Below are 21,627 nucleotides of genomic sequence, written 5' to 3'. Positions count from 1 at the left end.
CTGCTGAGTTATGATATAAAAGGAGGTAAGAGGAACTTAGCTGAAATACGGAGTTTCAAAGCCTTTTGGGGACAATTGCTCCCACTAGGTGAAGTGGCCCCTCCTTTGTTGAAAATTTTGTTGAATTCTGTGAAGTCCTTCTAAAAATCCTTTTCTGAACTTCTTGGTTGACTGATAAGCTACAGCAAGTTCAATGGCAGCTCCTTTCTACTTTACGAAACTTGCTTTAGACTATACATGCCCAACCTACCATTTGATGGTATTGTTTCTCTTGTTAATGTTTTAATAAAAAATAAAAAGTTTAGTTACGAACATTAATTATATTACATATTTTATATGCAGCAAGAGATAATTGTTCTTTACTCAATGTGGCCCAAGCAAGCCAAAATATTGGACACCCATGCTTTACACCATGAAAGAATGCCGTGGAGCTTTAAAGCTCTATTATTACACCTCTGAAGTTTACAGGTGCTTACAAGCAAGTTGTCTTGTTTATTTGCTGAGCCAAGCTAAATATGAGCCTGTCCTGAAGCCATTTTGAGGGCGCATGTCAGAATCCTGGAAGTGGTAGAGGCAGAGTGGGACATAATAAACAAGGCCCTTTTTGGGGTGGTTTCTGAAGCGGTACTCAGCTGGAGATTATTTAGGTGGCAAGCCTGGTTACTGAGTGTGGCTGCTCTCCTGTTCTTACAGGATTTTGAGATATGTAGAATCAGAGGAGGAAAGAGAAAGTGGGAGAAGAAATAGAAATGCTTAAGTGTTCTGGAAGCACAGCTGTAATGGGTGTAGAGAAAATACAATAAATGATGTAACTTCTCTGCTTAAAGCCCTGATTAATTTGTGTGTTTTCTGAGCTTGTGTTTCAGATGGCAGTTTTATATTACTGCCATCTTTCTGTTTTTCAGCTTTAAGACCTGGGATGGCTCATTGTGTTCCCTGCAATTATATTGGAAACATGAGCATCGTGCATGATGGTATAAATAAGTTTTGTAACATGGAAGGTGGTTAGTTAGAAGCATATAATTTCAGAGGTGTAGCTTGACCAAGATTGGTATCTTTCCTCCATTTAGCGTTTAACTACGTGACTACTGTACAGAATGCCTAAATAGAGACTTAATTATATAGTAGAAGCATTCTGTATTTTTGTTGTTGAGTAGGTAGTCATTGCAGTGAAACAATCTTTAAAAATATCAAATCAGAGCTGCCTGTATTCTGTTTATTGGCTTGCACTTAGTTGTGCAAATTAAAGTGGTTTGGTACATATTTTCTCAAAGTCTTCAGACTTTTACAGGTAAGGAACGAGTGCTATTAGTTAGAGGTACTGTAGAAGTACTGAAATAAGCATCTCTTCCTTACTACATCCAAATTCAGGATCATATGGGAAGCAACAGAGACTGTTGTGTTTAGGGAAAGTGTAGTTCTGTAAAATATGGGAACATCCACTGGTTTTGCATCTTTGCACAACGAAAATATTAAAAAAAAAAAAAAGCACTGTTAAAATGCCACTTGTGAAGGAATAAATATGAATTCAGCAATATTACTTCTAATTCTGTCACTGAGAAGGTGATAATAAAAACATAACTTGCTTATTCAGGCTGTGGTATGTTTTTATATCCTTAACTCTTTGGTACTGTTTACTTTCCCTCGTCCTACTGGACCTTATTTAGCAGTATTGTATTTTCAAGAGCTCTCTTCAGTGCTGAGGTTCCCATTTCCTGTTCTCTGGTTGGATTTGTATGAACTCAGAGTGAAAGCCTTTATCTGAATTTCTTCAAATGCTTCTCATTCACTTCTAGCTATAAACCTTTTTTCCTAGGCATCTCTTCAAGTACCCTGGAGAACGTTCTTTTTCAACCTTGAAACTCTTGTACATGAGATTGAGTTGTAAATCATAAGTAGCTTATGCAAAGCTGCATTGATCAGTTGTTCTCTATTGTTCTGTTATTTCCTTGTATTGATGGCACGTTCTGTTTTTCAAGTAACGTGATAAAACTTTATGTGCAAAATTCTGTAGGTTATGTACTGTGTGTGTGTACTTAATGGACTTTGTAAGTCTTGGCTAAGACAGGACCGTGCCTGGTTCTAAGGCATTATAAACACAGAATGAGATTGTTCTGTCACTTTCCTGTTCTGGTGGTGGTTGTTATTGTAAAGTACAGGCAAGAGGGCTATAATCAAACTAGACACTGGACTGTGTACTTTTGCTTGTTGTGTGCTCTTAACCTTCTTTTTTTGTTCTTCAAAATTCTATTCCCTCAGCTTGTTTTTTTGCCTGCTTTCTCCTTAAAACAACCCCTTGAGGAAGCCTCAGGGCAAGCGTTAACAAGACCAGCGCCATTCTGGCGGTGTGGATTGTAGAGAACGCTCAGTTTAATAAACACAGTACAGAGATGAAGGAGGTGGGCTTGCTTGGCACCAAGGTTTGTTCAGCACCTGCAGTGTGCTGATGCGACCCTCGTCAAGGTGGCCTTTCTGCACTTGCTTGCAAGTGGCATAGGGCTGGTAAGGAAATCTGATCCATACTTATGTCTTGGTGGTTCCACTGGCTGTGTTGAGCTGGTAGGATATGAGGAGTAACAACCCAGGCAGTTGCTTCTTCCCGTGGAACATGCATTATTCAAATATAGATGAATGGTTAATTAACCAGTACATGTTTTTCTACATGTACCTGGTTGCTTTGCTGTTGTTCTGATTGTCTGCTTATTGTATTTTCTTTTAGTTTTTCCTTAGGGGGAAAACATGCAACTTGTTAAGTAGCTTCTTGTTTTAGCAGTGAAATATGCTAGTCACAAATTTCTTGTTTTGTTTTGTTTTTTTTACTTCTGGTAATTATGTTTTGTACCCTTACGTAGAATTTTCACTTATCCTGGTCTTTATTAGATATTACTTTTTGTAGTATGTAATCAATATAATTTAACATGCCTTATGGAGAGCTTTCTTACTATTTTCTAGCCTCCAGCTGAAGGAAAGTTTAAACTTAGGACCAAAAAAAGAAAACCAACCCTTAGTGTTTGTGCTGTCTGTAACAGGAAGCTGGTTTTCAGAGTGACTGAAAAAACGTCTTTTGTTTTTAATCCTTAATATTTTTTAAGTCAGGGAAGTAGTCATACTGGTAAAACTGAATGCCAGTGTACTTATGGGGTTGAGCTGATTATTTAACAGAAAACTAAATGTTGTAATCACAGTTGGTTTTTATCTTTTGGCACGCTGAGCTAGTGCATTTCATAGAGAATTTGGCCCGTGGAACACATGGTTGGCAGTGATAAATGAACAAATCTTGACTTGGGTTCTGAGCAGGTTTGCTTGCGAAGTGTTCTTTGGGGGTTGCAAACAGAGATGATATACTAAAAACCCATTCCTACAGAGAAAATGCGCTTAGTGGCCTTTAGTTCCTTTATTCAGAAGGCAATCTCAGTTAGTGTTCACCTTATGGTGTGCTTTTTCTTCTTTCTTAATGTGGGGAAAAGTAGTAGGCATTTAACACTGGTGTCATTTTGGTGATACCTCAGTTTGCACTGACTCAGAATGAGCAATGAGTGGCACAGCCATCGTGCTGGGAAGATTGTTGATTGGATTATCTTTTTTTCTTTGTTATTTGCCATGTCTCTACATTCAGCTGCTCTGGCTTTATTGTGTTTTGTATTAGAGATTGAACAAGGTGAGACATGAAAACATGAACGTCTGAGGTTGTTTGAGTTTAAGCTTAAGAAATTTGACCTGTACTTCAGCATTTTTGCACTTGAGATTCAATCTCTTGAATCGAGATAGAAAGGTTGAAAGAAGCGTGTTATTTCATGTGGAATTTTGCTTAGGTAGATAGTGAGGAGGACAAGGGGAAATGATTTCAAACTAGAAGAGGGGAGATGTAGATTAGATGTTGGAAAGCGTTTTCTTTGACGGGGCAGTGAGGCCCTGGCACAGCTGCCCAGAGAAGCTGTGGGTGCCCCATCCTTGGAGCAGCTCAAGGCAGGGTTGGATGGGGCCCGGTGCAGCCTGAGCTGGTGGGGAGCAGCCCTGCCTGTGGAAGAGGAGTTGGAACTGCATGGTCTTTAAGGTTCCTTCCAAATGAAGCTATTCTATGATTTTGTAACACTAAGTTATATAGTGATAGAGTTATATGTCTTCTTTTTGGCACAAAAGGACATAGGAGTCCTGGTAGGTGCCAAGTTGAACACAAGGCTGCAGTGTGCCCTTGCTGCTGAGGAGGCTAATGGTGTTCTTGGCTGCGTTAGGCAAAGTACAGTAGCAGATTGAGGAGGTCATCCTTTCTCTGTGCTCAGAATTGGTGAGGCCACGCTTGGTGTGCTGTGCCTAGTACATGGATGTACTGGAAAGTCCAACACAGGGCCGCCAAGGTGACGTGGGACCCGGAGAGCCTGTCCTTTGAGGGGAGAGGCTGAGAAAGCTGGGCTTGGCCAGCGTGGAGAAAAGGAGTCTCACAGGGATTTCATCAATGTCTATAAATACCTGAGGAGAAGGTGCAAAGAAAATAGAGCCAGGCTTTTTTTGGTAGAGGCCTGGTGCCAGGACAAGAGGCCATGGGCACAGACTGGAACATAGGAGGTGCTGTCTAAACATGAGGCAGCACTTCAGCACTGTGTGGGTGGCTGAGCACTGGCACAGCTGCCCAGGGGCTGTGAAGTCTCCTCCTTGGGGATCTCCAGAAGCTGCCTGGCTGTGACCCTTGGCACTCTGCTCTGGGGGTCCCTGCTGGGGTGGGTTTGGGCAGAGGAACGCAGAGGGCACTGCCAGCCTCAGCCATGCTGTGATTTGTACTGATACAAATTCTTGAGCTCTGTTCAAACACAAAAGCTTAGTTTTCGTAAGTAGGGAATTTCTAAATAACGTGTTTGTATGTGAGAGAGCTTTGCGTCTTTCTGGCCCTCTACAACTGCTGTATTAAGGAGTGTGTGCTTTTGACTATACTGTAGATTGGTGAATTCTGTCAGAGCAGTGGAGCTGCTGAAGGGCATTATTGACATAGCTGGTGTTTATAGAAGTTTCTGAAAGATTCTCTCTGATCCCACAGATTCACAGAGGGGAGGTGAGATCAGGCTGGTTTGTTGTTGTTGTTTGTTCTGGGTTTTTTTTGTTTGTTTGTTTTTCTCCCTCATGTTTTTGTTCAGTAATGTGTTTTTCAGGGATACGTAATTCTTCTGCACATATTAAACTAAAGTACTTATTCTAAGTGGGTTTTTCTCTTGCCACACCTGTGAAGAGATTTGCTAGAAAAGCAGGACTTCCACAGTCGTTCTCAGGAGAATATATCTGAAGATCAAGGAGAGCTTAGTAGAGCTGATTTCAGGGTCCAAAGTTGTTAATATAAGTTAGGTATTTTGTGCTAAAATGCATGCTCCAAATAAATGCTTCCTGTCATACTGATTTGGAAGTGGTTTTCATAGGACCATGGAATCTTAGAATTGCTCAGGTTGGAGAAGAGCTCAAAGATCATCAAGTCCAACCTCAACCTACCCATGCTATCCTAACTCCCCATTACTAAATCATGTCCCTGAGTGCCACATCCAAACTGTTTTTAAATGCATCCAGGGATGGTGACTCAAACAGTTCCCCAAGGAGCCTATTTCTGTGCTTAACAACCCTTTCTGTAAACTTTTTCCTGATATCCAACCTAAACCTTCCCTGGTGCAACTTAAGGCCATTTCCCCTCATCTTGTCACCAGTGAGAAGAGACCAACACCACTCTTGCTGTCGTCACCTTTCAGGTATTTGAAGAGTGCAGTAAGGTCTTCCTTCAGCTTCCTTTTCCCCAGACTAAACAACCTCATTCCTTCAGTCACTCCTTGCAGGGTGTATGCTCCTAGCTCTTCAGAAGAGCGTCTCTTGATCTGTTTGCTATTTGTGTGTTTGGCAAGCTTTCACTTTTTCCTTTTTTTTAAAAAAAAACAAACAAACAGAAAACGCCTAATAGAACAATAACTTCTGTTGCTACTCCTATCATAGAAGCTAAACAGTATCCAATATATCATGCTTGCGTAATTTCTGGCTGTCAATAGAGTATGATAGCATACAACAATTGAGAAGAGCTGCTGGCAGAAGGAGGAAAAAAAAGCAACTCAATTAGTAGCAAATGAGCTGTTGTCACCACTGTGAAGAGGTCATGAAAAATCTTTCATTTTACATTCCTTAATATCAACATGGCACTTCTTCAAATTAGCAAGAATTATAGGAAATGTAGAGTACAGTAACAAAACTATTGCTCCTTTTTGTCTAATATCTCTTACTTTCTCATATAGCAATATATAGATATGTAGTCGTAAGAGAATTATTATTTATGAGTTGCAGATGACACCAAGCTGGCAGGAAATGTGAATGTGCTTGAGGGTAGGGAGGGTCTGCAGTGATCTGGAAAGGCTGGATTGAGGCCAGTGAGATGAGGTTCAACAAGATCAAGTGCCAGGTTCTGCGCTTTGGCCACAACAACCCCAAACAACACTACGGGCTTGGGACAGGGTGGCTGGAAGACTGTGTGGAAGAAATGGACCTGAAGGTGTGGTTGATGCTTGTCTGAACATGAGCCAGCAGTGTGCCTAGGTGACTAAGAAGGCCAAAGGCATCCTGTCTTGTATCAGAAATAGTGTTGCCAGCAGGAGCAGGGAAGCGATCATCCCTCTGTACTCAGCTCTAATGAGGTTGCAGCTTGAATACTGTGTTCAGTTTTGGGCCCCTCACTACAGGAAAGACACCAAGGCTCTGGAGTGTGTCCAGAGAAGGGCAGTTGAGCTGTGAGGAGTCTGGAACACAAGCCTTAAGAACAGCTGGGGTAATTGGGATTATTTAGTCTGGAGAAGAAGACACTCAGGGTGACTTTATAGCTCTCTCCAACTACCTGAGGGGAGGCTATAGTGATGTGGGGGTCAGCATCTTCTCCCATGTAACTTGCAGTAGGCCTCAAGTTGCAACAGGGGTGATTCAGGTTGGATGTTTTCTTAACATCTCGAAAAAAGTGGTCAGATGCTGGTACAGGCAGCTGGGGAGGTGATGGTGTCACTGTCCCTGGAACTGCTCAAAAAACATTTAGATGTGGCACTAAGGAACATGGTTTAGTGTGGAATATTGGTGATAAGTGAGCAGTTTGACTGTATGATCTTGGTGGTCTTTTCCAACCTTAGTGATTCTATGCTTCTGTATACATTTGTATGCGTGCTGCTTGCGTGTACATAAATACACAGAATTTTCGGTTCCATTTAAGTTTTTTTTGTTTGTTTGTTTTTTGTTTGTTTGTTTTAAGTCAAGATAAAGGCTGGGAAGTTTGAAAGTGCTAATGAAAATGAGACTAACTTCTCTGTTTGACAGGACTCATGAAGACTGAGAATGTGTTGAGAGCGTCAGAGAGGGGGGGAAAATGTTGTGGGTGGAGAAAATTATTTCATAATGTAAGAAAAAGAGGTCTTCAGAAGCACTGTCTTTCAGAATTAATGTTGATGAAAGGGAAATACATTTAGCAGTACATAAACATAACATTTAGAATTTGCTTCTTAGGAGATGTGAAAGTTTTAAAGTCTATTGGGATTTAAAAATGTAAGAATTCATATGAATGCCCTTCTTTTGTAAGCCGTCTACTTACTGGAGAGTGGCAAATAGCCTTTGTAGTCTTTGCCACTAGATTTAGTTGCATGTCCTTTGAAATAACCTGTGCTGTTCATTGACACATATCTGGGTTAGAGGTCATTGAAGGGGCAATTTCTTCGCTCTGAAAGCAGCATTACTGGATTTTGGCTTCATGTGAAAAACGTTTTTATGCTCAGAATATCTACCTTTCACAGAAATTGTAGTCATTTTAAATATTAATGAAGGTAATGCATAGGTGATTATGGATGGTGTGCTTGGAGTAAATGCAAGAGGAAATTGGAAATATTCAGCAGATTTCTACTTACATTCTTGACTGTGTTTAAGAATGAGTTGCTTTAAATGTATTACTGTATCATGTATAGAAATAATCATTCTGGTGCTGTTTTAAGATGTACATGTGTAAAACCTTGTGTTCATACAGATAACTGTTTTGTACCAACCTCTGAGATCATTGCTGTAGAAGAAACTGAACTGAACAAGAAACAGCATAGTACTGGCAAATGGCAAAAAATGGCAAAGCCCCATGCTTTCACAGGTAAGGCACATAGAGGCTCGGGAGGCACACAGTGATTATTTTGTTGGAGGTATCTTAGGGCAGACAGGAAAGGAATCTTTAGAATGAATATTATTTTTAACAGAAAAGATGTATATAAGATATCTTTCAGCATGCATTTATATTTTCTTTGAAAAATTAAACCCTTCTTTTAGGAACTCATGAGTTACATCGTCAAGTGCTAGCTAATGTTGTATTTCTGCTGCTGGATGGATCTACAGTAGAACAGTTGCTTTATACTGCTTCACTAGGAAGTCAGAAGGCTGAAAAAAATGACCCCTACATGTTTGGGTTTGTTTGTTTTTGTTTTCTTTTTAATTATCCCTAACTGTCAGAGTGTGTGCATATAAATGTTGTTTGTGCTACTGACTGTGATTTTGAAGTGCCAAGAAATGTTCAGACTGTTTTGGGGAAACAGTGCTGCAAAGCAGGGACAAATGGGATTGCTCACATAACAAAGGTTGATCTTATAGAGTGCTTTCTTCACATTCAGTCCTTCAGTATTACTGTTTGGTGATACTGTAGATGGAAAAGTAAGAACACTTACGTTCTCATCAACCTAGTTCAAAATACACAAGAAGATTTAAACTTTTTTTCTATTATTACAATTTTTTTTTTTAAACTACTTTTTCTCAAGTTTCAGCTTTATGAAATTAAATGCACCCTGTTCTGTTGGTTACATGGGACCTGATACAAGTATATCCCAAACCCTTGTAAGCTTATGGCCGTTTATATCAGGTAGATAATGCAGGCTTGAATATAGCTTAAAAAATCAGTGTATGCTTAGTGAACTTGCGTACGTCTTGTGTATCAGTTTATGGAGAATGAATTGCATTTGGTGGTTGAGTACCTGCTATGAGGTAAGGTGAGGACCTAGAGCAGATATTTTCACTTATTTTTGCAGTTTTACCTTTTATGCTTTGAATCCTTTCATTTGCAGAAATGTGTACTGAGGGTTAATTACCGCTTCTTCAGAAAGGCAGATGTTTCCGAGGGGTGCTTGAAATGCATTTCCCATTTTGCAGAACAGTCTCATTGTGTTTCCCCTTATTTATGTATTTCTCTTTATTAGTTTATTACGTGAAAAAAGCCCGAAATCACCGCTGGCGGTGCAGAGATGTGACGTTTTGGTGTGCTGATGAGTACTTGTGTAACCAGTGGATACAGGCACTGAAAGAATTACTTGAAATGCAGAGTAAGTTCAACTGAAGCACCAACATTGACAGCACAATTTTATGGATGTGTGTCAATTAAGATTATTTTGAGATCTCTGATATCTTTTTGAGCTCTTGAGGCTAGCTTCTGCTTATGAAGTAAGTGAGGTGGGAATTGAAATGTCTCACTTCTCTTGTCATTACTTTGCATCACACGTATTTTCTAAGCTGTACTAAATGTGTATTTTACTCTCAGTCAGGACTAAAATGTCTTGCACCTTTTCCCTGGATATAATTTTCTTTTTTTTGCAAAATAGAGACACATTGGAAACTTAGCAGAGATTTTAAAAGATTCTGAGAAGGAGCAAGTTTAAAATTGGAAATTTGAGGTACTCTGGAGATCTAAGGGCAAGTATTATAGTAATTGTTACACTTGTGGGCGACTTTTTCCGCTTTGCGTATCCACTCTTTGTATTTACCAGTGTGTGAGGGCTGCTCCAAAAGTAATGTCTCCTATTTTATTATGTTGGCCCACAGTGTCATAGGCAGATGTTGGTGGCAGTAGAAGTTGAATCTCCCCACCAGCATCCTGTTACATGTTGTTGCTGTGTGAGAGATGGCAGCAGAGGGGCAGTCTGACAAAATGACATCCGACATCGAAGTGCATATGAAGCAAAGGTGTGTCAAGGAATTCCTCTATGCAAAAAAAAAAGACCCACCTGCTGACATTCATCTGCACTTACTGACCATTTGTGGAGACTGACAAGTAGATGTGAGCACAGTGAAGCAGAGGGTGGTGTGTGTCAGCAGTGGTGATTGTGCCTGACCAATGTGCTGGCCTTCCATGATGGAGTGAAGGCTTTGGTGGATGGGGGAAGGGTGGTGGATGTCATCTGCCTGGACTTCTGCAAAGCCTTTGACATGATCCCTCACCACATCCTTCTCTCTAAATTGGAAAGGTGTCGATTTGAAGGATGGACTGTTAGATGGATTAGGAATTGGCTGGCTAGATGCAGCTAGAGGGTTGTGTTCAGTGGTTCGGTGTCAGGGAGGAGGCCTGTCACAAGAGGCGTCCCTCGGGTCGGTCTTGGGACCAGTGCTCTTCAACATCTTCATCAGTGACACAGACAATGGCATTGAGTGCACCCTCAGCAAGTCTGCAGATGACACCAAGCTGAGTGGTGCAGTCGATACACTGGAAGGAAGGGAAGCCATACAGAGAGACCTGGACAGGCTGGAGAAGTGGGCCCATGAAAACCTAATGAGGTTCAATAAGGCCAAGTGCAGGGTGCAGTAACTTGGGTTGGGGCAATCCCAGGTATTTATACAGACTGGGGGATGAGCCCCTTGAGAGCAGCCCTGCGGGGAAGGACTTGGGGGTCCTGGTGGACGAGAAGCTGGACATGAGCCAGCAGTGTGCGCTTGCAGCCCGGAAGGCCAACTGTGTTCTGGGCTGCATTAAAAAAGGGGTGGGCAGCAGGGAGGGAGAGGTGATCGTCCCCCTCTACTCGGCTGTTGTGACGCCCCACCTGCAGTACTGCGTGCAGGCCTGGGGCCCCCAGTACAAGAAAGATGCAGAGAATGAGTCCAGAGGAGGGCAACTAAGATGATCAGAGGGCTGGAGCATCTCTCCTGTGAGGGAAAGGTTGAAGGAACTGGGATTGTTGAGCTTAGAGAAAAGAAGGCTCTGGAGAGACTCTTTGTGGCCTTCCAGTGCTTGAAGGGAGCATATAAACAGGAGAGGGAGTGGCTGCTTGTGAGGGTGGATAGTGATAGGACAAGGGGGAATGGTTTTAAACTGAGACAGGGGAGGTTTACGTTAGGTATTAGAAGGAAGTTTTTCACACAAAGAGTGGTGACGCACTGGAACAGGTTGCCTAAGGAGGTTGTGGATGCCCCATGCCTGGAGGCATTCAAGGCCATGCTGGATGTGGCTCTGGGCAGCCTGGTCTGGTGGTTGGTGACCCTGCACATAGCAGGGGGATTGAAACTAGGTGATCATTGTGGTCCTTTTCAACCCAGGCCATTCTGTGATTCTGCATGGGCATGCAGATTTTTGAGTGTGACATACATGCTCTTGTTTGTCAGTGATGAAAATGCATAGTTAATGGTGGTTCCTGCATTGAGAAAGTGTTCTGTAGGTGAGAATTTGCTCTATCGAATAGTGTTATTGTGCTCCTTGTATCTGTTCTAATAAATAAATAGGAGGCATTACTTTCAGGATAATATATTTACCTTTTGTGGAAAGAGTTCTGAGTAATAATTTCTAAAACTCTTGGGCATTTACTTTATGGAAGGCTAGGTATAGTTTAGAAGGAATTACCTGTGTCGATATCTGTCAGGAAATAGTAAGAAGGAAATAACTCCACAACAGAAGGCAAGCCAAGGGTAACAGTAGTACAGCCTCAGCTGTGTCTGAGCAGGATGAAGGATAGCAACAGGGTCCTATCTGCAGTCTAGACAACACAAAGTGATGCTGACTATCCAGGGGGCCAGGCAGGAGCAACAGAAGGTGGGTGGAGGCAGGACTGGAGGAAAGATAACTACAGTATAGGTCTGAATTCAATTTGAAAGCCAGAGCCAGAGAAGAGACTGGAGACAGGTACAGCTAAAATATGATTCAGGTAAGGACTTAAGGCTTAGAGACCAAAAATAGATATTTAACAAAAAATGTTTGTTTGCATAGGCATTGAGTGTGTGCCTCTTACTACTGATTTTCTTTTCCATACGGTACGTGTGGGGCCTGACTTCCAATAAAGTCATTTAAGAAATGGATTTTATGTGCCTACTAAATTGGATCTGAGAGACATATGGCCTGGACAGTTATCTCCAAATGTTTTTTCTGTTGGTAACTTTCTTAAAAGGTGACATTCTCAGAAAAGATAGTGCTTTGGGCCTTTGGTAACTTTAAACCATCCAAACAAGTCTAGCTTTGTTTAGCTGGATTTATTATGTAAGTGTATTGAACTAATACTTGTTTATTCCATTAAAATAAAAATTTAGAACATATTTAGAATGTTGTCTGAGGAAGTGGAAATGTTCTAATAGATAACTGTGTTCTATACCAGAGTGCAGACCAAAGCAGTTGCTTGTGTATATTAATCCATATGGAGGAAAGCGACAAGGGAAGAGGATTTATGAACAGAAAGTTGCTCCACTTTTCAGTTTGGCTTCTATTTCTACTGATGTTGTCGGTGAGTAAAGAATGTTTTAGTACCTTGATAAACATTATATAGATTTTGAAGCATCTCTGTGTAGTTTAGTTCTTTCCTTTATTTATTTTTTTAAGTTTTGGTACTACTGAATTTCTCCATTTATTAAATACTTTTTCAGTTTTACTGTTTAAAAACAATTGTTCACTTGCACAGTTTTTAGTGAAATTTTTTTTTACTCTTACCCTATTTTTCAATTCTTTCTTTGGCATAAAATTATTTGAAGCACGGCTTATGGGCAAGTTGATTTTATGTCATACTGGCAGTAGAGTTATCCTTATTAATAAATTAATAACAATTTTAACAAATGCATATACCTTTTTATAACAATATTTTGTAACATTAATTTTTAAGTGTGTATTTTTTCATTTCTTCGTAGTAACTGAACATGCTAACCATGCTAAGGAGAACTTATTTGAAGTTAATATTAATAAATATGATGGGTAAGTAACTTCACTTGGTGTTGTGGGTTTTTTTAAGTTAGCTGATATGTATGTGTTCTTGTCTCTAACTTAAAATAGCATTAATTGATGATGTGTTTTTTGCAACAAATCAAAGATCCAGGATGTGTTCTTTTCCACAGTAGGATGTGCACTTTTAGGAGTGTCTAAGGAAAACTGCACTGTTTCAGTAAACGTGTTCAACACATAATCTATTCAAATGAAATATAATGGTGTTTGCATGAGGCTGTTGTGCAGATCAATGTAAGATTACTTTTGCTGGTCCAGAACCTGAGCGTTCTGTGGCAGCCTGGAAGGTATCATGAATTGTTTTGTAGTGCAGATGACTTTGACGCATACATGAGTCCAAAAAATTGCTTTAGTGGCATCTTGGCAATGTGTAAAACCACTCTTGTCAAGTGCAGATAACTGCCGGGTTATTCAGCTTTATATTTTTCACCTGTATTTCTTCTGTTTGTGAAGTTACTGGTTCAGAAGAAGACCCAGCTGAACAGTAAAATTGCATTCTGTTATTATGTCTGCTATAGAAGCAAAATACTTTAGTAAATAAACTGTCATTCTAGTTCTGTTTCATGACATGAAGTGAATTATGTAGTGATATAATAATGAAAATGTGTGCAGAACCTATGTAAATAAACTCATATCTACAGTATTTTAAAGTTATGTCTTCCTATGCTTGGAGGCAGGTGCTTTTAAGCTGGTAAATTACAAAAATAAAAAATCTCCTATCTCTTCAGAGTATTCTTGCAAATCTGTATGCATGGTTGTAAATCAAGTAAGTGCATAATGTTGGCAAATTGTTACAGTTAAAAACTACATTTGCAAATTGAGTTCCTTGACTTTAAAGCAAGATCCTAGACTTGCTTTAAAATGAACAGGTGTTTTTTGTTTTTTTTGTAGTACTGACAGTTTCCTCAATTTTGCAAACATTCAAAGAAAGTAACTTAGAAGTTAGTATTCTTAACTATTTCATTAGAATTAAGTATATGAAGTATATAATACTGAAGGTTGATGCAGTTTCAGTACAGAATGGGGAAGAAAATTAAGCAAGTCAATATGTAGAATTGGTTATTGTAAGAAGAGGTTCCCAAAATGGTAATCGTTCTGGCCTGCAGGGTCAGCAGCTACCTAACTAGTCTACTGTCATGTGAGATTTAGAATCTATAGCTGATCTTGTTAGTTTAAAGGGGAGGACTCCATCTCTACTGCAATGTTATAGTCTTTATAGATTTAGTCTAGTAAAGTACTTAGTAGTTCAGCATGAAAGTTCTAACACTTTATATTGATGTAAATTACTATTGATGTGAACTATGTGTTGTTGCTAGCTGTGCATGTTTATGTTTCTCATTAAGTTCATTTACCATTTCATCAGAGAAGTAAAAGTGAATATTTTTTAGGAAGTACAGGAGAACAAGTTATTAACCAAATTTTGGGACTTCTAAGGAAAGAAGGAAGGCTGTAAGTGATGTTGTAATATCAACTGTGAAGACAAGCAGAGGGAACCCTTGCTTCTCTGAAAAGATTGTTAACTCTCTGAGTTAAAAACAAACAAGCAAAAACCCACAAAAACAAACTACTGAATCTTACCATGCAGTGTATCTGTATTGAACTGCGATAGTTGCATGTTCTAAGTTTAGGAATAAGAGCAGAATCTGAAAGAATAAGATGTTGAGGTGTTTAGTTCCAGACAGAGGCGGTTCTACTATCTTGGGCTATATAGCAAAATTAAAAGGAGAATGAGTCTTCCCTGTTCCAAAGCTAATCTCTAAATACAATCTCCTCCTGGCAACTTGCTTTTACAGCGAATGTCACTGAGTGTAGTGGTACTTGAAACACTTTTTTCGCATATTCGAACAATGCCTAGTGTGTACTTCAAGGATTTCTGAATCTCTCTTTGATAGTTCCACTTTAAATCTTGTGGTGGGGATTGCTTTTACTTTCTTTAATGTGATTGAGATAAAAAATTGCCCAAAGTAGCGCATGTTCTTACAATCTCTTGACTCTTCCATTCCCAGACTAGGCCTCAATGGTAGCCTGGGAACTGCAGCCGTGTTTCTAAGCCTGGCTTTTGATCATCATGTACAAGTATGTTTCCGTGGTGAACAATGACATTAGGAAGCAATTCTTCTACTCATGCTACTTTTTAAACAGCAGATCATGCGGTTAACTGAAAACTAAAATAAATAAATAAATACATCATCATGTAAATGTGTTTTTGTCTTCAAGTTCAGTAGACTCTTCTCACATACAGGAAAAGGCTTTTTGGATTCCTGCATCCAATGGTTGTTCACCTGTCCTTGCAGATCACTTCTATTAAGTGACTTTTCCTTCATTGAGTGTTTAGATTCTTTATTCAGTCTCTTCAGATTCTCTATTTAGAAAAGATGTACTTGAATTTTTTGGAACTAGATAGAGATTCCTAATGATAATTGCTTCCTTGCCTTCTCAGTGTCTATGCTTAAACCTTTTATGTGTGTTTTCTGTTTGTTCTTCCCATCTCTTCTAATACAGATTTCCTGCAGTGAGTGTACTATTCTAATAGCTCAGTTGTAGTCTGGCTTCCCCTTGAAGATGATTACTTAAAGTACCATTCATGCATTAACACAGTACAGGTTCTTGTACGTTGTTATGTAGAACGTAACTGTTTTACATGCTGTAATACTGTGCAAATAATGACTGTGTGTGGAATGAACCTGATATATGTAAGGATGATACTGGAACAAGCCCATGTAAAATTGTTTCATTTTTTTCTAGTTTTTGAATTAGTTCAGAGAGTTTGAGGTTGGAAGAGACCGTAGATCATTTAAAACTCATTTGTCTCATGGGCTTGCTACTCATGTCCTTTGGCATATCTACCTGAGTCACTCTGAAAGTAATGCTTGCTATTTATTTCCATGGAAACTACAACAACTACAAAGAGCACACTAACTGTCAGCTACAAAGCACTGTTTTTCAACATAGTCACCATTATAATCTGTGTTTTCACCAGTAATGCCTGCATGGAAAAAAAAAAAAAAAAAAAAAAAAAAACCAAGCTTCAAGGATGTCCCTTGTTTTCACTGCTGTCACCACTGCTGAAACGTGTCACTCCACTCACTGTGCCAACATACACTGTTTGTTCTCCACAAATAATCAGCAAGCATAGATGAATGTCAGTGGGTGTCATTTTCTCCACACAGAGGAATTCAGTGACACACCTTTACTTCACATGCACTTTTGTGTCACACACCATTCTGTAAGACTGCTTCTCTGCTGCCATTTGTCACACAGCTGCAAAACGTAGTGGTATATTGGGGGGAAGGTTCAAACCTATTGCTGTACCATCAACATCTGCCTTCTGAGGTCATGGGCCAGCACAACAAAATAGGGAACATTAATTTCAGATCAGTCCTTACAGTTTACTGATATCATCTTAACAAGTGAAGTGCTATTCCATTAGAAAAATAAATCCGAAATGGAAGAAGCACGCCAAGAAGGTCTCTCTTAGAGTAGTCCTCCATGAGTACCTTCGTATGTGTGTCTTGCACATTGATGACCTGATGCTTGCAATGAGTTTGATCATGCTAATTTTGTGTATGTGATTTATTTCTTTTCAACTGTCAATATTTACCCTCGATAGGAATACAGGTTCCTATTATTCTGTCATCACTAAGCCTGCACGTACTGTGTGTTACATAAAGAACACTGCCAGCATGGCATAGACCTTAAATTCACATGGAAACTTTTGCCTGCTTCCTCTTAGAGGCTACTCAGAAAGATGAGACAGGTTTCTGAAGCTGAGAAGTAAAGTAGCTAAGTTTTGAAAAGATATTTTCATTATGAAAATGGAAAACAAAAATCCTTTTCTCCCTTCTCTCAGTCTCTTAGGTCTTGACTTAGAGCTGGACAGTGTATTTATAAGACTATCTTCTCCATTCGTGAAATAAAAAATGACTGGTTTCTCAGGATTCCCTCATGCTGAAAAAACAGCAATAAGTAAATGTAAATCATCAGTTCTTAAATGTAAATCAGCTAACTTGTCCAGTGGGATATGTGCTCATTCTGCAATATCTATTGCTGACTGTGGAAGAGTAAGTGTTAGTTTCTGCATTGGAAATAATTGCTGTGGAAAACAGAAAATGTTCCGAATCCTGTATGCGTAACTTTTGATTCGTCTCATCTCTATTCAAAGTGTATTTGAACTGCAGTCTCCGGAACTCCAAAATCATAAACATTCTTTAACCAGAGTGGGCGTTTTATAAATGTGCATGAAATGTATACTGCTGTAAAATAGTTTTTTATTTCCTAGTATTTGCTTGGGTGTGAACTCTGCTGAGCTTTAACATATTGAGGATCTGTGTAGCTGCGGCACCATCTCTGACTTGAATTAATTTTGTAAACCAAAGCTTTGCTTCTGGTAACATTTAGAGCTCCGCATTGTTACCAGTGGTTATTTAGATATACGTGACTTCTGTCTGTCTGGGCTAGCAGCATGGTCAAAAGAGCATGCAAGCATGTGCTTTTCTGTTTCTAACCTTCGTGTAATGTGTGCCCCTATTAAATGCGCAGTGTTAAATCACTTCTGTCTGCATCTGTAAATACTAACTTTCCCTTTTTGTAATTTATAAATACTAACTTACCTTTTCCTTTTTTTTGTGAAAACTTAGTTGCCATTTTGCTTACTTCAGAAGCTATATGTATGGTCTTGTTCAATGTTTTCATTGTATTATTATTTTCCACTGATATCTGTCTGTCTGCATACAGCAATAGAGGATAGAGAGGGCTTTTTAGGTTGCATTCCAATATTTTTCACGCATTACAGAACTGTCTAGGTGCATTTACGGTTGTGTAGCTTGATATTTTTTTTCTGCATTTTGTTTAATGCCAAGTTGACTGTGGGCTATTATAGTCTGTAGAAGTGGATGAGGAGAAGACAATTTTGATGTGCATTGCATGCCCTAAGTAGAACATTTGCCGTGTTGTTTATTGACTGTTAGTGTGCATTCTAATTTGTGTTTCCTGGCAGTGTTGTTTGTGTTGGTGGGGACGGCATGTTCAGTGAAGTGATGCATGGTCTCATTGGAAGAATGCAGAAGGACTCTGGCATAGACCAAAATAATCCCAAAGCACCGTTAGTCCAGTGCAATATAAGGATTGGCATAATTCCTGCTGGTAAGAAAGGGTTAACTTTCAGATTACTTTTTTGATTTCTACCTGAAATTTTTTCTTATTCATAACTTCTCAAAATTAGAGCTAAGCTTGAGAAACAAGCAATAGTATTACATAAAAGCACCAAAATGAAGTCTTATATGGGTAGTTCTAGAGAAATTTATTGTTTCTTCCTTTCTCTTTTATGTCTTATGTTAATACAAGATAAGATGTGATAGTAATGCTTTCGCTCATCTGAACACATTAATGAGTGAACTTTATTGAACAGAGACTTACCTGGAGAAAAATAGTTTCTGAGTTGCACGTGCTCCACAGGGTTAGTTAGAATTGCTGTGAGAGCCTCATGGTGTTCTGATAGCAGTTTGATTCTGTTTTGTTATGGTGTTTGTTTTTTTTACCACCTTGGTTGTTATTACAGAAAGCATTCAGCAACTGTAGCTGAGGAACAAACAGTCCCCAGGTTCCAGACAGAGTTGCACTTTCTGCCCTGGCTATTTTTTAAGAGGTGCAAGGTGGTGTAACTTCACAGTTCAACCACATTTTCAGGCAATCCTGACTACCGTTGTTGAAAGGCATTTGTAAAAACTCTCATTATTCACTTTTTTGATGGTAACTTCTTCATTGATCACAGTAAGCTTTGGATCAATTTTACTGTTAAATGAGTGGCCCACGTTATCTCACTCTTCCACTTTGCAGGATACATGCATGACAGTGCCACCCAAAATTATATTCATTCTTGCAGCTGTTCAGTGGCATGTGCAAGTTGAAGGACTGTATGAAAAGGCGATGCACTTTTCAGTGCCGTTGGTATGCTGTTCTCTTTTGCTTGCCAGACACTTGAGATTTGAATTAAAGAACTGAGATGTGAAATAAATATTACGAGCGTCTGACTAGAACTAAAACACAGACTTTATGAGAAAATTTAACATCAGCAATAAAAATACATCAGGTGAAATAGAATATTTCTACCCTCAAGCATTAGGTGACTTTTTTATGTGCCTCGTATCTTTGTGAAGAATGCATCTAAATCTAAACATCTGCACTGTTGCTTGAAAGGTTAACTTATATTAGCAGTACAATCAGGATTAGTTACCTGCAGGTTGTAATGTGAATATAGCTTTATATTATTTCATTCCTGCTAGCTAGCACGTTAAAAGTTCTGTGTGGGACTTACTATATATAGGCATACTCTGATCTTATTTGTTGAACCTTAGTATTAAAATCAGATGTAAATTAAAGCAGTAGAATGTGAAGTGCTCCACCCTTCATCTCCCTTACATAGTTTTGCTTATTAGAGAAGAGTTTTTGCTTACATGATTTGGTTTCAGAAAAATTTGGTTCTTGGTGGTATTACTGACAGTAAGTAGACATTTAGGAAAAAAAAAGAGAACATTATTATTGAAAGCTATTTCTTTGCCCATGGGAAAAGGAAATGAACTAGAAGCATCATAAAACTGAGAGATTAACCTTGCTTTTTCAGCAGTTTCTTCATGCGTTTTTTCCCGTTGCAACTGAAATGTATGAGCTTCACTGAGGATTTAGCATTGCTAACATGTATCAAGTTATTTTCTTCTCTGATGTGCTTTAGTGCTTTTGTGAATATTGTTGTGTTGTAGCTGTTTGCTGTTTGAATGCATACTATATGCTGTGTTGTTCCCAAACTAACATGAGGTATGGCCTTGTAATCAGTGCTAAGGCTTAAACATTTTCAAGTCATTATTCTTTACAGTGGTGTATAAGGAAGCTTGAAGTTCTGTTAATTAGCTTTTGGATTTTAGAAGCACTGAAGATGATTCTTGTCTTGATCTGTTTGTATCTTGTGCAATACTTAAAATGCTTTAGTTAATGAAAATACAAGAAGATTGTTATAGGAATTTGGTCTGTTTATCAAACTCATTGAACAAATCTTCACCCTTTCATAACATACATAGCTATTGTAGAGACCTGAAATTGTGTATGAAATAACCAGGGCTGTGCAATGCAGTGTGCTTGGGAAGGCAGCATGATTTTTTATTTTTTTTTTTGCAGCTTCTGCTGGAAGTTTTAGTGAAGGTGTCTTCAGTGCTGCTTATGTGACTGCTGGCAGGCAGTGTGCTTTGCTTGATGTGATGGAGCTCTGAGCATGTATTGACTCCAGCAGATCCCTTGATTCCCAAAGAAAGTAGAGTTTGTTGCCAGATAATTGAAATGCTTAAAAAGAGGTAGTTGTATTTTTTGGGTTTTGTTTTGTTTTTCCAGCTGAACTGACAGTCCTAAAATAAAAAGTGAAAAGGGGTAATGCAGAGCAAATCATAAATAGAGGAAGGCTTTATCCATAGTGCTTTTTCAGTTCATTACAACCAACGTTTTGTTAAAACCTTAAGAACGAACATGTCAGTGGATGTTGAAGGTGACCATTACCCAGAGATTAAGTTCTAAAGTCTAGTTTATTTTGTGTGGTTTATTCAGTGTTGACAGGAGCCTGGGGTAAGGTGACAGCATCTCTGTGGGTTTGCTGTATTAACATGGCATATTGCTATGCTTTTGTTGTGTAGAGACTGTATTGAAACTAGCACTCAATTCAGCAGACTTGATCTTAGTTCAGAGACTGGCAATTAATTGAAGGTTTGAAACTGCAAATGCAACAAATATTAAAGTCTTCCAATGCAAAAATCTCTGATCTTTTTTTGAGGAATTAGCTTTATTTCATAGGCAGAATCCCATTCTCCGCTAACTTCTTAAAATTTAATAGTTCTTGTAAGGCATTTCTTTCTAAAAAAAAGTCTTTGCTTGGCCCTTTCAGGATCACAGAATCACAGAATTGTAGGATAGCTGGCAGTAGACTGTTCTGATTCCTTTATGTGTCTTTTGTTTAAGAAAAATAATGCTGTTTTATGATTTCTTGTGTATTTTTATGAAATAACTTGTATTTTAGTTTACATGAATAAAGGCTTCTATTCAAATATCTTCTTTAATTTCAAAATTTCTATATTAGTTGCAGCCATTTTTTAAATCTGCCAGTTGACTGTATTTCCTGTTGAAAGTACTCAGAAGTTGTAGCAACCAGACAGTTCCACACTGTAGGGTGGTAACTAAAAGGCAGTGCACCTACAGCAACTTCTCTTTACTTAATATTTCCTGCCAGTGCCAGCTAGCCTTAAAGTAAATTCAGCTGTGGTTTTTCAGTATATCCAGAGTGATTGATAGTATGCCTACATAAAACTTAAAACCAGAGAGAACCTTTTATATTTTAAATGTGACATTGAGGTTTTGTCCAGATGTTCTACTTTTAAAATTATATGCTCTAGAGTAAGCCAGAGTGATTTTTTTTTTTTATTTTTTTTATAACTAAACCTGGCATAGAAGAAGGAGACAAAGCCATCACCTGCTGTTAGAAGCTCCTCTAGTAAAAAAAAGATCAGATTAAATGCCTTTGTGAGCTCAGCAGGTAAAAAAAAATCTTGCTGCACTCTGTGTTATGGCATAATATTAATGTGGCTTCACTCCTTACGGAAGCTGATGGCCTACCC

The 21,627-nt window shown here is 38.9% G+C and overlaps 1 protein-coding gene across 1 annotated transcript in view; it reads left to right on the top strand.

Annotated features, from left to right (window-relative positions):
* Positions 1-21,627, top strand: part of CERK (ceramide kinase) — a 43,671-nt gene that overhangs the window by 1,811 nt on the left and 20,233 nt on the right. The window contains exons 2-6 of the mRNA XM_042872497.1: positions 8,012-8,125; positions 9,216-9,338; positions 12,366-12,491; positions 12,889-12,952; positions 17,976-18,121. Coding sequence (XP_042728431.1) covers positions 8,012-8,125; positions 9,216-9,338; positions 12,366-12,491; positions 12,889-12,952; positions 17,976-18,121 — 573 coding nt within the window. The remainder of the gene's footprint in view (positions 1-8,011; positions 8,126-9,215; positions 9,339-12,365; positions 12,492-12,888; positions 12,953-17,975; positions 18,122-21,627) is intronic.

Source organism: Lagopus leucura, unplaced genomic scaffold (assembly GCF_019238085.1).
Source record: "Lagopus leucura isolate 7727_CA_CO unplaced genomic scaffold, USGS_WTPT01 Super-Scaffold_100008, whole genome shotgun sequence".
NCBI lineage: Eukaryota > Metazoa > Chordata > Aves > Galliformes > Phasianidae > Lagopus > Lagopus leucura.
The sequence above is the reverse complement of the archived record's forward strand: the minus strand, read 5'-3'. Positions and strand labels throughout refer to the sequence as shown.